At 46.2% G+C, this 13,748-nt stretch overlaps 1 protein-coding gene across 1 annotated transcript in view; it reads left to right on the top strand.

Moving 5' to 3' along the window:
* PRDM6 (PR/SET domain 6) overlaps positions 1–13,748 on the top strand; it is a 99,955-nt gene that overhangs the window by 68,899 nt on the left and 17,308 nt on the right. The window contains exon 5 of the mRNA XM_081827165.1: positions 1,710–1,834. Coding sequence (XP_081683291.1) covers positions 1,710–1,834 — 125 coding nt within the window. The remainder of the gene's footprint in view (positions 1–1,709; positions 1,835–13,748) is intronic.

The following is a 13,748-nucleotide window of genomic DNA, read 5'->3' as shown; positions in this document are numbered from 1 at the left end:
CTTGATTGATTGACCCTTAGCTGAACGTTTTGTTTTTATTTTGAGGCTGACAATAATGTTTGTTGGCATGTGTTCTGCTTCAACTGCGTTGGGACGCCATGAAGCTATCTTTATGAGTCATCCAACCACAATACTAAATACATGTCAGCAAAGGAAATATTATCTGAAAAGGGAAAAATCCCTTTGATGTGCTTCAACATGCAGAGATTTCTGCGAGTTTTGGAAGCTCTGCCCGCTTGTAAGGAACGGTGTACGCTTACACTTTTTTTTTTTTCCTTCTTTTTTTCCTCCTCTCGGCCTACTCTGTGCCTCAGAAGACCACCCATTGCTCGAAAACAGTTCTGCTCTTTCAGCGGCAAAGTGTGTCATTTGGTTTTAGCACATTCATTTGCCGGGCGCTGTGTTTATATTAAGGGAAGCCAAACCGAGAGATGAAATGTTACAAGGGTGAGGTACAAAGTCGACTCAATTTTTCTCAAGTTAGGAGATGCCAGTGATTTATAGCTCGGCTCCAATTTTGATTTTTTTATGTAGCAGTGGAAAGAATTAATAAAATGCACAGCTCTCAGAGTTGCGGGAGGGAGGAAGGGTAGTGAGGTCCGGACGACTGGCTGGAGTTTTTGTCAGATATTCATAGAATGTTGGGAAAAACATTCTGCTTAGCTAGCAGTGCCCTCGTGAGACAGAATGGCAGCAAGGAAGGAAAATAACAAGATAAATGAAATTTTTGCAGCTGCAAGTAAAATATTGAGAATCTGCACTTTTTTATTGATCTTTATGATCCTATTGCCAAGAGCCACTTTGCGGTGACGAAATATGTTGACAAGGGCATATCTCACTGCCATGAAAAATGTGGGGAAGGATTCGCCTTATGTCTGCAGTGTTATACAAGGAACAAATTGCCCTGCTACAGCCGATTCCTTACAGAAAGGCTAAATTTAAGGCCCAGCAACCCTAAACGCTTTTATCTTGAACCTGAGGCTCATATTTGTAGCCATTCTTCATGGAGGAAACTGGTCGCAGTCTCCTCATTTTTTTTTTTTTTTTTAATCTGTAGGTTTTTCCTTCCAGCACCGGAGCTGTTATAAAAAATGTTTATTTCTTGGTGCGTTCACTCTATCATTTCAGAGGGTAATCTTTCAGCCGGAGTCAAGTGTGCCTCCTGTATTATTGAATTTCCACTCATTCCCCGTAAGAGGGGTTTTCTCTTCTCTCGTATCAAACTTTAGAAGACAGGCAACGGGGAAGTTTTTTTGTTTTTTTTTTTTCTTTTTACTTCCCTCAGTCCTTCGATCCCAAAGCTGCTTCATTTTACTGCAAATCTGGGGACTCCCAATGCCGAGTCGTGGGAATACGCGTCATGCTTTTCCTTCACATCAGAAATCGATAGTATTAATTTATATATGAGGGTGAGACGCCAGTGTCTGCAATTTGCCAAGAGACAGAATTTTCTCATTAGTGTGAGATAGGATTTTTTTTTTTTTCTTTAAAGGAGCCCTGGCTCTCTGCTATCTCCTGGGCCCCGTATCTGTCTCTTCAGCCACGATGTTCTGTGGAGGGTCATTGTAGAGATAAATTGTAAGGTGTTTATCCCTCTGGGGTGCAGGCTCTCATTGGTTGCTGGGAATGATAAGGGGGGTGCAGAACTTTTTTCGGGGGCAATAACAATGTACCTCTGACTAAGCTGGGTTTTCTTTTGTTTTGAATAGGTCGAATATATTCTACCGAGCCTGTATAGATATTCCCAGGGGTACCGAGCTTCTCGTGTGGTACAATGACAGCTATACGTCTTTCTTTGGGATCCCCTTACAATGCATTGCCCAGGATGAAAACTGTAAGAATTTATTTTAGCTCTGAATTCACCTCTCACAATACCTCTTTTTGAAAGCTAACGTTTTAAGAGTGTTGCTTGAGACTCCTGAAATACGGTTCGCTCTGATGCGTGATGCAAATGTGCACGAGCCTGTTCCCTCGGTTTCTTTTCCCTCTGTTGTCCTTTGCTTTTTCACAGGGCGTCTCGACTTAACACGGGCCCGTCCTTTCTTCACCCGTTGACGATTTCACAACCATTGTCAGAGTTTTAAAAGATCTCTGGCAGCAATGTGAAGGCAGCTGGCGTTCATTGAGCACCTACTGTGTGTCTGGTTCCCTGCTTGCCGCCTGGTGGGGTTACTGGGGCAGCACGAGGGACAGCACGTGTGCTTGAGTGATGCACGATCTTGCAAGAGGCACACTGCAGGCAAAAATGGAATGAATGAGAACACGAGGCTCTGTCATTAGGAGTAAAAGCCCTCTGGTTAATTGGGTGTGCCCCCTCCTACGTAGTCCTCGGAGGGAGAAACTAGCAAAAATCGTAGACCTTTGACTGCGGAATTTGTCTCCCTAAATGTCTTAGTCTAAAACGAACCACATCACGTTCTTCCATCTCCACGACCGTGGCCATCGTTATCTCTAAAAAAAATAATCTACCACCTAGGCGAGTGCAAAACTTGAAGCAACTTTTACTCAAACGTGTAGTTATGTTTTATCATTTCTTGGGACAATATTTGAAGGTGATTTCCAGGATTTGGAACAGAATGAGGTCATGCTGAGGAGTTTCAGTGAGAAACGCTGGTTTCGGTGATGTCATTTTTTTCCCTTGGCACCAAACTGCCAACGGATAATTGGGAGGAGCTAATGATTTGGGTTTATGTAATAGAAAAAGACACAGAGAGAACAGATCTCTTGAGGAAACTTCATTTTGAAAAAGAAGTGTTATTTTTCCTTTTCCACTTACTTTCTCTCTCTCTCTCTCTCTCTCTCTCACACACACACACACACACACACAATCTAAAAATTAAAAATGTTCATGTTACTCCTGAGGAAAATGCCAACGATCAGACATTTCTTTTCCACGTTGTCCTTACGTTCTTTGTGAAAAAACAGAATTCTCAAAAAAGCATATTCCCACCAACTTTCCCTTTCTCCTTTACCCTGACCCCAAACCAATCTCAAATCAAAAAATGAGTCTTCGGACATTCAGCACCTTCATCTTGCTTCTCAAGTTTCTACCGGAAAGTCCTTTACTGCAGTCATGCTCGTGTCTGAGGGAGTGTCTGTTCATGGGAGCAGATCTCAGTGTGGGACACGAGTGTGCGGTGTGTGTTAGGAGACAGATGTGCACAGGGGGTCAGTACCTGCCGTCTTCCCACGAGGGTTCCAGGCCCTTGCTCTCCTCACACTAGACCGCAGTCCCTGTATGGAAAGACAACAGCATCCGGCCCCCCGACCTGCTGACGTGGGCCCGTCTCCTGAACCTTGACGTACCCTTCTGGAGTATGGAATTGATCCCAAGGCCTGTCTGAAATCCTGTAAGGTCTTCTGTTTCCTCTAACAAAACTTGCTCCAGATCTGAAGACGTTACTGTGGTGTGTGTGTCCAGAAATGTCAGGATAAGCCTATCAAAGCCTAGAGTTCTGATGGACATTGAGTTGTCCAAGGATGTATTCATTCATTGCTCAGATATTTATCGAAAGCCTGCAGTGAGCCGTGTGTCTTTGTAGGTTCTGCAACTACAGCAGCCGAGAATTCCTGCCCTCATGCAGCTTACATTCTAGTGGAGGGAGACAGATTAATGCATGAATAAAGAAGCGAGTAAATACATGGTTTGTCAGGTGGTAACGTTTTGTAGAGAGATGGAAACAGAAAAGGGATGAGGCGTGCCGGGAGTCGGGAGTTGCAGTTTTTGAGAGTGATCAGGGTAGGCCCACTGGGAATGTGGCCTTGGGGATGAGATTTGAGGAGGGGAAGGATCAGCCACATGTTTGTTGTTTGGGAGACGGGTGTTCCACGTGGCGAGGTATAAAGGGTGGAGGCCCCACAATGGGGATGTTCCCGGCCTGTTGGGAGAGTATCCCCGGGGTCAGCATGGGGTTTTGGAGTGAGATGAGAAGTTCACTTAGACGTCAGGTGGGGCATGAGCAAGGAGCTCGTGGGGCCCAGAAGGCCCCCATCGGAAGCCTGGTGTTTTCCTCAGCGTGGGCCTCGCGAAGGGCGCTTACAGCAGAGTTTCGAGCAGAAGGGTGATATGTTCTGGCTGCCATTGTAAGAGGATGACTCTGGCCACTGAGTGGAGACCAGAGAGCAAGGCCTGAGGGTGGAGCAGGGAATCCAGTTCAGGCCCTTGCAGGAATCCAGGGGGAGAGATGATGGTAGTTTGGGCCAGTGTAGACACGGTGGAGGTGATGAGACGTGGTTGGATTCTGGATGCATTTTGAAAGTAAAGCCAACAGCATTTGCTGACACCTTTGGTGGTGAGTGAGAGAGAAAGAAGTCAAGGATCACTCTAGGGCTTTGGTCTGAGGAACCGGAAGGATGGAACAGCCATTTACTGAGTTATGAGTCAGAAATGGAAACCACCGTGGAAGTGACTAGGGAGTGCGTTTCTTACCCTTGATGCGATCTCTGAGGTGGAAGTCCTACATTTGCAACATTGCTTTCACTTTTTGATGCTGTTATATGGACGAGATGGACTTAAGGATCGGGCTGGAGGATTTGGGGGTCTTATGTGCCATCCACAGCCACCTGACAATAGGTATCTGAGAGTGTACCATCTGGTCCTCGGAGTGCCGAAGTGTCATCAGAAGGGTGCTTTCTGGAAGCACCAGATGCTTTGCTTTTTAATCCTTCTCTTTCCTAGACTCCAGCTGTGTAAAGCACTCTTGAGATTGCTGATTAGAGTATTCCATTAACTCTCCCAGAGTTATCATTTAGCACCTGAAATCCTTGGAAGAAAATGTGAAAAACTAGAGGAGCTTAAAGTATTATGGATTCAGTAAATAGACTAAGCAGCTCTTTTGCGTTGAGTTCCAAGCTCAGAGTGAGGGTGGAGGGAAGTTTAAAGAAAATTAAGTCATTGACGGAAACGCTCCACAATGACAATCCCCCCTTCCCCCTAACGGTATTATAGGAATTTTATTTCAGTTCCTGTCTCAAAGTCATATATCTGTCATGTGATTGGCCACCCAAGAAACCAGCAGAAAGCTTCATCAGATAGTGTAGAGGAGATATATGACTTTAACTCTAAGATGGATTCTCATTCCACATGATTCACTGAGAGAGCTGGGAATGCTTTATAATGAGGGTTCCTTATTCTGTACAGAGAAAATACTCTGTGTGATTTAAAAGCACAAATGTGTGAAAGGGCATGGACAGATAATTTAACAGATAGCCTTCCACAGCCCTTAGTAATTTAAATCATCTCAACTGGATTAGCAATTCTAAGATATTTTTTATCCCACTGAGCTAGCCACAGAATAAATCGGGTACCTTAAAAAAGGGGCTGCTTGAAGATACCGGAGACTTACGTGACAAAATGCCTCCACAGAGCCTCCTTATAGGGCTATGCACACACCAATTACTAAAACGCTCCCTGGATGAATCTTGAGACTTTTGTTGCCATTATTTGAAGGGATTAAACATTTCAGCCCGTAGTTTCCTTTGTTAACAAAACGGATATGTGGCCCAAGACATTCAAGGGCAATGTGATTTTATTTTTTTTATTCTTTTATTTTTTTTAAAGATTTTATTTTATTTATTTGACAGAGACACAGCGAGAGAGGGAACACAAGCAGGGGGTGTGGGAGAGGGAGAAGCAGGCTTCCACCGAGCAGGAAGCCTGATGCGGGGCTCGATCCCAGGACCCCGGGATCATGACCTGAGCCGAAGGCAGACGCTTAACGACTGAGCCACCCAGGTGCCCAAGGAGAATGCTTTCAATCAGGCGTTTATTTGATCTCATAGCCAATATCTCTTCAGTTCCTTTCATTATTCATTGCAAATGAATTACTAAATAAATAAATTTTTTCATCTATTTTTTTAAGATTTTATTTATTTATTTGACAGAGAGAGACACAGCGAGAGAGGTTAACACAAGCAGGGGGAGTGGGAGAGGGAGAAGCAGGCTTCCCGCCGAGCAGGGAGCCTGATGCGGGGCTCGATCCCAGGACCCCGGGATCATGACCTGAGCCGAAGGCAGACGCTTAACCACTGAGCCACCCAGGCACCCCTGGCAATGTGATTTTACTTAGCGAATAATACTTATTAAGCAGTTTCATGTATTAAAAGATCATCTTCCTCCCCTGGTTCTTTCATCCACACAAGTACACGTTTCCTCCTGAGCGTGTGCGGTGGGCTGAGGCTTGAGTGACCGTCCCCTCGGGGGGCGCCCGTAAAACGGTGGGTGCCCTCAAGGGCCCAAACAAGCCATAGAAAGCCGCCAGGCCTCGAAGAGAGGGCAGGGTTTCCCAGAAGCAACTCCTCAGTTATTTTCTTTTTAAGAAACTGGGGTTATAAATGTAATAATAGAGCTCCGAGGAGAGAGCCGCTCCATCCACCGTGGGCCTTTCAGAAGAGCCCGAAGCAAAGCCTTTGTCGACAGATTGCATCCGTGAGGAGGAACGAGGCTCCCCCAAAGCGTCCGCGGGTGGGGATTAGCTCCTGCCGAGTGTAAAGACCATAGTGCATTCGTATTCATTTCAGAGGAAATTAAAAAAAAAAAAAATAGGGAATAAATGTTCAACAGGTCTTCCTGCTGCTCACGCCTCGGCCTGGGATGCCAAGTTGCCAGAACGTGGACCTCTTTGGCCCCGCAGCATTCCCATGCTGACATGAACGCCACCCCTGTCCGGCCTGCCTCCTCCTCTTGACTGTACAGAGCAGGAAACAAAAAGGGGCACCTCTGCGTAGGGCCCCTCACCCCTGCCGTCCCACTGACAGGGAGGGGCTAGGCCCAGGCTCAGGACTTCCCTCTGGGAAGGAGGAGAAACTTGCAGTATCGTTGGGTCGAGCACCGTGACGAGGAACAGGGACTCAGGCCCTGTTCTCAAGCCTAGAAGAAGGCACATGAGCACGCAGCAGAAACCAGACACGGCACAGGAACCAAGTCACATGGCCGTGGCCATGAGCCTGAGCTGAAGGGGATTGGGCTGAGCACTGATACAGTTGGGAGGAGTCAAGGCTCCAGGCCCCTCGTGTACCGTAGGGAGCTGGGACTGGACTCCTTACACAAGTCCAGGAACTGTCCCTGACTGAGGACTAGAAAAATGCTACCCACCGCCCAGTGAGCCAAGGAGCTGTCCATTTCAGGCCACTGGGAAAAACACAGTGCCACTGTAAAAACCAGCCCCTGCCTTTGGGATGTTGTGGGGCTGGATTTTGCACTACCTGCCAGGTATAGAAACCTTGGGCCAACGAACAAAGATTGGTCCAGAACTGTGGAAACCTGTCATGTGCTAGAAGAAGCAAAGAGAATTCACCCCCTAGGGATGCCTCCGTATCGGCATAGGACTCCCAACAGAAGGCAGCGCCCACTGGAAATGCGCCCGCAGCAAGAAATGACCCCCCCCCCAAAAAAAACAAACCAAAAATCCCAGGGAAACCCACTGTTGTGAAAGATTCAATCTCTTTGGGTGCTTTGGGATGCGAGGGTATGCTGCCTAGATCCCAACCTTGCTATCAGCTTGAGGCACTCATTCCCCCAGTTTGTGGAGAAGAAGGGGCTGCCAGCTTTCAGATTAGTTTGTCTCCAGGAATTATCTTCCGCCTAAGAGAGCCTCTCTGCCCTCAGTCATTAGCCTGTGTCCAGTGGCTGGTCAACGTGGGGGCTGCTAAGGACTGCTCCCCCTGTCCCAAAGCAGGACAACTATGAAGGACCCCCCCCCGCCCCCCAGCTCCAGAGCTGTCCATCTCCTCCATGGACATGGTCCTCCTGCATGCAAAACTGCAAATCTCCATTTCAGTCTTTTTCCAGGGGACCTGACTTAGGTATTCCCAGATTTGCATTTCCAATCCAGACCTCTCTACTGAGCCCCATACTCCCGTCCACTTGTCTACTCCACCTTTGCCTTTGGTATCTCACCTGAGTGTCCAGCTCAGCATGTACACCTGAAACCATTCTGCCTCTCCCTCAGTTCAGTAGCTCACCCCCGTTCATCCAGTTGTTCTTTCTAGAAACCCAACACCTAACTCTCACCTTTCTATCCAGTCAGTTACAAAGCCCCGTTGATTGGATATTCTTAAGTGCCCTTCTTTTCACTTCTGCTACCCCTTGGTCAGTGTAAGCACCAGCTTTGGCACAGACCACTGTAGTCTCCAGTGTGTCACATTTTCCTCGGTGGCTTCACAGCGGCCCAAGTGAAGTCTCACTGATGTGCTTATTTTACGGTTTCAGCTCATTTGCGTGTTTTGTGAATAGGTAATTTGGTTCCATAGACCAAAATCCGGAAAGGACTATGGACGTATAATTCCCCTTAGAAGTCAGTTGATAGATTCCCAGGTCTCCTTCCAGATGTCTTTTTTTTTTTTTTTTTTTGCCTACTCTATTCAAGCATGGTCTCCCTCTCTTTCTTTGGCTCTCACTCTGCCCCTCGCCCTTTTCTGCAGATAGTGGTAGCGTACTGTACACATTGTTTTGCACCTCACTTTTTCATTTAACCGTATAGAATGATGGTGCATTTAGAGCATAAATCTCATCACCTCACACCCTAATTTAAAACCCTTTTTTGGCTTGCCATTACTCTTATAATGAATCCCCAGTTCTTCAGTACGGTAGCCCACGGTCCGCATAGAGTCTCCAGAAGGTATTTTGTGTGGCTCACATCGTGCTTTACAGAATGAGAATTTGAGCATTGTTGGACTGGCCGTGCCCTGTTCAGTTTAGATTTTTAAAGATTTTATATAATTATTTGACACAGAGAGAGCGCAAGCAGGGGGAGTAGCAGGTAGGCTCCCCGCTGAGCAAGGAGCCCCATTCAGGGCTCGATCCCGGGACTCTGGGATCATGACCTGACCAAAGGCAGACACTTAACTGATTGAGCCACCCAGGCTCCCCAAAGTATAGCTACTTAGAGCAGGACTTAAGCAACACAGAAAGCTGTTCTTCCTCAATTGCAGCCTCACTGGCTACGACAATCGAAAGTATTCACAAAACACAGGACATTATCAGAGAGGGGACAGCCCCTCTCTGTCCAGCCCCTGTCCAGCCCCAGTTTGTTGCAGACCCTACATCCTCTGTTGAGCTCCTTCCTCCCTTAGCATCTGCACAGACCCTATGGCCAAACTGCCCACGTTTCATCTTCTTGCATTGTCTTTTTTTCCCCCTTCACACCTGTCTGAGACCTGTGCATCCTACGGGATTCACATTCAAGGTCACTGCCTTAGGGAAGCTGCCCCTCCCACCCCAGCTGTAGCCATCCTGGTGATATGCTTTCCAGGCACCTCTTCGTATCTCTCATAGCACATATCACACTTGCAGCAACACGCACATGTTGTTCACATTTTGTTCTTTCTGAACCTGGGAGATGCCTTGGCAATGAATGGTGATTGACAGTTCATGGTACAACCTGCAAGTAAGGGCATTTTAGATTTGATGAAACAGAGTAAGTACTTCTTTGTAGAAACATCAATTTGATACCTGTCTCTGTCACTGGAGTGTAAGTGGCATGAGGCCAGGGGCTGGGTCTTACTTATCCCTCCACACCCCCCCACCCCCAGCCCCAGTACCCGCAGCACCAGCCACGTCAGGCATGGAGCAGAAGCTCACTAAGTATTTGGGGGCTGAATGAATGGACGAAAGGTTGTTTTAGGGATTCTGCATTTGCCACTCCCACTCTTTTGATTTTCCAGGATTTGATGAGTTCATGTTGTTCCTTGACTCTAGATCCTTTAGGGCTTTGAGAGTTTGCCCTCTACCCCTTCATCTTTGGTAGGTGGAAGAGATTTACCAGCTCAGTGTGTCTTCGTGTAGAAGGCACTTCATCATCTAGGTCACTTTGGTTAGTCATCTCAGTCCTCTTGCACTTGTCTGTATGGGCTGTCCCCTCTCTGATAATGTCCTGTGTTTTGTGAATACTTTCGATTGTCGTAGCCAGTGAGGCTGCAGTTTAGGAAGAACAGCTTTCTGTGTTGCTTAAGTCCTGCTCTAAGAAGCTATACTTTGGGGAGCCTGGGTGGCTCAATCAGTTAAGTGTCTGCCTTTGGTCAGGTCATGATCCCAGAGTCCTGGGATCGAGCCCTGAATGAGGCTCCTTGCTCAGTGGGGAGCCTGCCTGCTACTCCCCCTGCTTGCGCTCTCTCTGTGTGTCAAATAATTAAATAAAATCTTTAAAAAAATAAATAAAAAATAAAAAGCTATGCTTCATAGATTTCTAGGGTCCTGTGGAAGTGTGTAGGAGCTCTGCAGGACAGGTTAGAGGTCAGATATCATTGCTTTTGTGATAATTATTTCTTCCCATCCTTACTTTTTCTTCTCTCTGCATTACATGCTCATTTCATTCAGCAAGATTGAATTGAGTCACACTTAGAGTAAAGGAGCATATACCAAAAGGAGAGTAGCATGTCACTGTTGCTACTTATTGCCTGAAAGCTCTGAGGTGTTCCAGAGAAGGAAATAATGAGACAGAGCATAATTTTATTCCAGCCATCTGCACTGTTAATTGCCCTATATTATTACTACCTCAAATCCCATATATCCCAGATTATTATACAAACTGGTATAAATTTTTCTTTATTACCATGTTGACATTGATCATTAGAGTTAAGTTCATTTGCCCACCAATTCTCGTGCTTCGTATAAAGGTGATGTGACCTTATGGTTTTTGAAAAGTAATTTACTAGGTTATTTTTCAGGAGAGGTGAGAAAGTCAGAATTTGTAATCTCTACGTAAAGTCTCCTTTGCGTTAATTTCTCCCAAAGGCGTTATATTCCTCTTCCCATCGTGAAGCTTGGGGCTGGTGATTCTGCTCTCATGCATGCTGATGACATCTTCATTTGACGATCTTTCCGCCATGCCTTCCTGTTGGTCTGGCATTTCCCGCCCCGCAAGAGCTTCGTGTTGCCTGAAAACGTGCGGGTTCCCCTGTGATTTGTCTCTTCTGGATTAGTTATAAACAGGCGACACAAAATGGGTTCTGCCCTGATCTCTGACAATGCTGCTGTTATTTTTTGCTAAAAAAGTGCTAAACCCTGTGTAAAATCCTCCTCCTTACCTTTCAACACCGATTTCAAGAGTAAACAGTCTGTGTGCAGTGATTTTTTGGGGGGGATGCCTAAAATGTATGGACAAATTTCATATTGATTATACACTTTTGCCTCAGAAGTCGAAATTACATGTAAATATTTATATATAAAATAAAGGTAGACACATAAACATGCACATGGGTGTGTATAGGTGTATATATATACATATATGTATATATGACATATGTTTATAGGATATATTTATACACACACACGAAACACTGTGCTAGCTATAAAATGTTCCTTTTATTTTTGAAACACAGCTGGTGAGCAGTGACAAGATAGGAGTGTGGCCAGAAAAAAAAAATGCCTTGGAAGTTAGAAGGCTAAAGCTTACAGCTCAGCTGTGTCCTTAACTGCCTGTGACCCTGAGCAGGTTCCAGTATTGGACCTTCTGGGGCTTCAGCTTTTTTCATTTGTAATAAGAGAGAGTTTTGGTTTAGATCAGTGATTCTCGCACCTGAGGGTCCATGAGAAGCACTTGGGAGAGCGTCTGAAAGTGCAGACGCCCAGGTCCTATCAAGAGAGTCTGATTTAATTTTTTAAAAGCCTCTCCTGCGAGTATAAATGTGCATTCAGCTGCATAGACCCTAGAGTCTTCCCAGGTCTGCGAATCTCTTCTTTCTTTTCCCTTCCCAAGACAGGATGGGCCATGCTGCCAGAGTCCCATAGACAGAGCTGTTCCTTTTGGTGGATTTGTGTCATAGCTGTGATTATACAGAACAGTCTCTGGGTTGGACAATCCTTAATGGCAACACACTATCCACTTTGTGTCTCCACCACGCATGGTGTCTCTATGTCCAACTCACGCATGGAGGCTCCTGGCGGTCACGGTCCACCACCGTTCGCTCTTTGCAGTTGAACACGCTTGAGTTTGCATGCTACATCGGCATCTCAGCGATGGTCCGTGGCAGGAAGGACGAGAGCCCCCAGATCATGTGTGTCCTTCCATGTGACCTTGAACCAGTGGCCAAGAGCTGTGGTTTACTTCCCATCCCCTGTCTTTTTGCCCCTCAACCTCTTCCAATTTTTTGGTCTCTGATTTTCTTCTCTCGCCCGCCCTGTGACCTTTAATCCCTTTGACCCCTGAAATAACCAATAAATACATTTTATTGACGCAGTAGTTACTTAAAACAAGAATGGCAGTTTTAAAGCATATTAGCTTCTAGGGGCGCCTGGGTGGCTCAGTCATTAAGCATCTGCCTTCGGCTCGGGTCATGGTCCCAGGGTCCTGGGATCGAGCCCCGCATCGGGCTCCCTGCTCTGCGGGAAGCCTGCTTCTCCCTCTCCCACTCCCCCTGCTTGTGTTCCCCCTCACTGTGCCTCTCTCTGTCAAATAAATAAATAAAAATCTTAAAAAAAAACAAACCAAAAGATAAAGCGTATTAGCTTCTGATCACTTCTGCCCCTGTGAGTTGACCAGTGAGTGCACGAGATAGGTTATTAGCACCATAACAACTTAAAAAAAGAAAATGATTTCACGTCTGTTAGGCTCCCTTCCTCAGAAATGTTTCTTACTTCTAGTTCTTTCCCCACCATTGCAGTTCACATCCGTCTTCGCTCGTTCCGGTCTCTTCTCTATAATAGCAGGAGTGATGGCTGTCGTTGATGGGAGGCCGTATGGTGGATACTTTCATTGTCTTGTTTACATGTCCTAACGGGGTTTCAAGATGAGGCCAGTGCTCCTAGGGCTTCACATCTGGGGAGTGGCAGCCATGGCATTTTCTAAAAGCTATCTATGTATGGACTTAATCCTTAGGGTGACCATTTTACATTTCACCAAGGACAAAATTGGGGATTTCGACTTTCGGACTTACCAGGCGTCCCAAGGCTAATATAGATAGTGGAGGTAAGACAGAGGCCATCTCAACCACTTAGCCATGCTGCTGTTACTTTTAGGATTCTTGCTCTCATGGGCCTCCTTTTACAGATGGGGAAACTGAGGCACAGACATATTTTACATATATATATATTTTCTTTCTTTTTCTTTTTTAATAACTTGCCTAAGATCACCAAGCTAATAGAAGGCAGAGTCAGGATTTGAATCTTGGTCTTTCTGATTCTCAAACCCACGTTGCCAGCACCCTACTCTGTTACCCGCATCTTACCTTATTCGCTGCACCCTATCTGTAAATCACCTGAACACTTTTCTCTTGCCATCTTCTTCCTTTTCTTTCTTGCTGTTTCTATACAGAGACACTCTGTGTCTATTTCCTGGGCCTGACATCTTTTATTTCTTTCTTTATTTGGACTTCAAAGAGCCTCTGAGGTCTGCCCCCCTCTTGCACCCCTTATTTCCATGGTGTTGAGAACCCATGCCCTGCTTGGTCATCCTGTCCCTGTCGCCATCCCACCAGGCTGCCAGACTTCTGTCTCCAGGTGTCTATCACATTGCTCGCTTCATCTTTCAGCCACTTTTTCTGGAATGTCCTGTGCTGGCAAGGTCTAGTGGAAGGCCTGAAATCCTGAGGGCCTGGATCTCTACCTCTCGCCATTGCTCAGGGTTACCCTCTGTGGGCAGCCACCCTTTCTCTCCCCCTCCTTTGCTGGTTGTCCCTTCTGAACTCCCTCTGAACCTCGGGTGCAGTGTGGAGCCTCATTCTGGAGTCTTTCTCTCTCAACTCGGAAGTGAACTCTGTGAGGCAAACACAGCATGCCAACAATCCTGAGCGTATAGTATTTGCTAAATAAA

This window comes from Leptonychotes weddellii, chromosome 7 (genome assembly GCF_054177405.1).
Source record: "Leptonychotes weddellii isolate Sample4059 chromosome 7, ASM5417740v2, whole genome shotgun sequence".
NCBI lineage: Eukaryota > Metazoa > Chordata > Mammalia > Carnivora > Phocidae > Leptonychotes > Leptonychotes weddellii.
The sequence above is the reverse complement of the archived record's forward strand: the minus strand, read 5'-3'. Positions and strand labels throughout refer to the sequence as shown.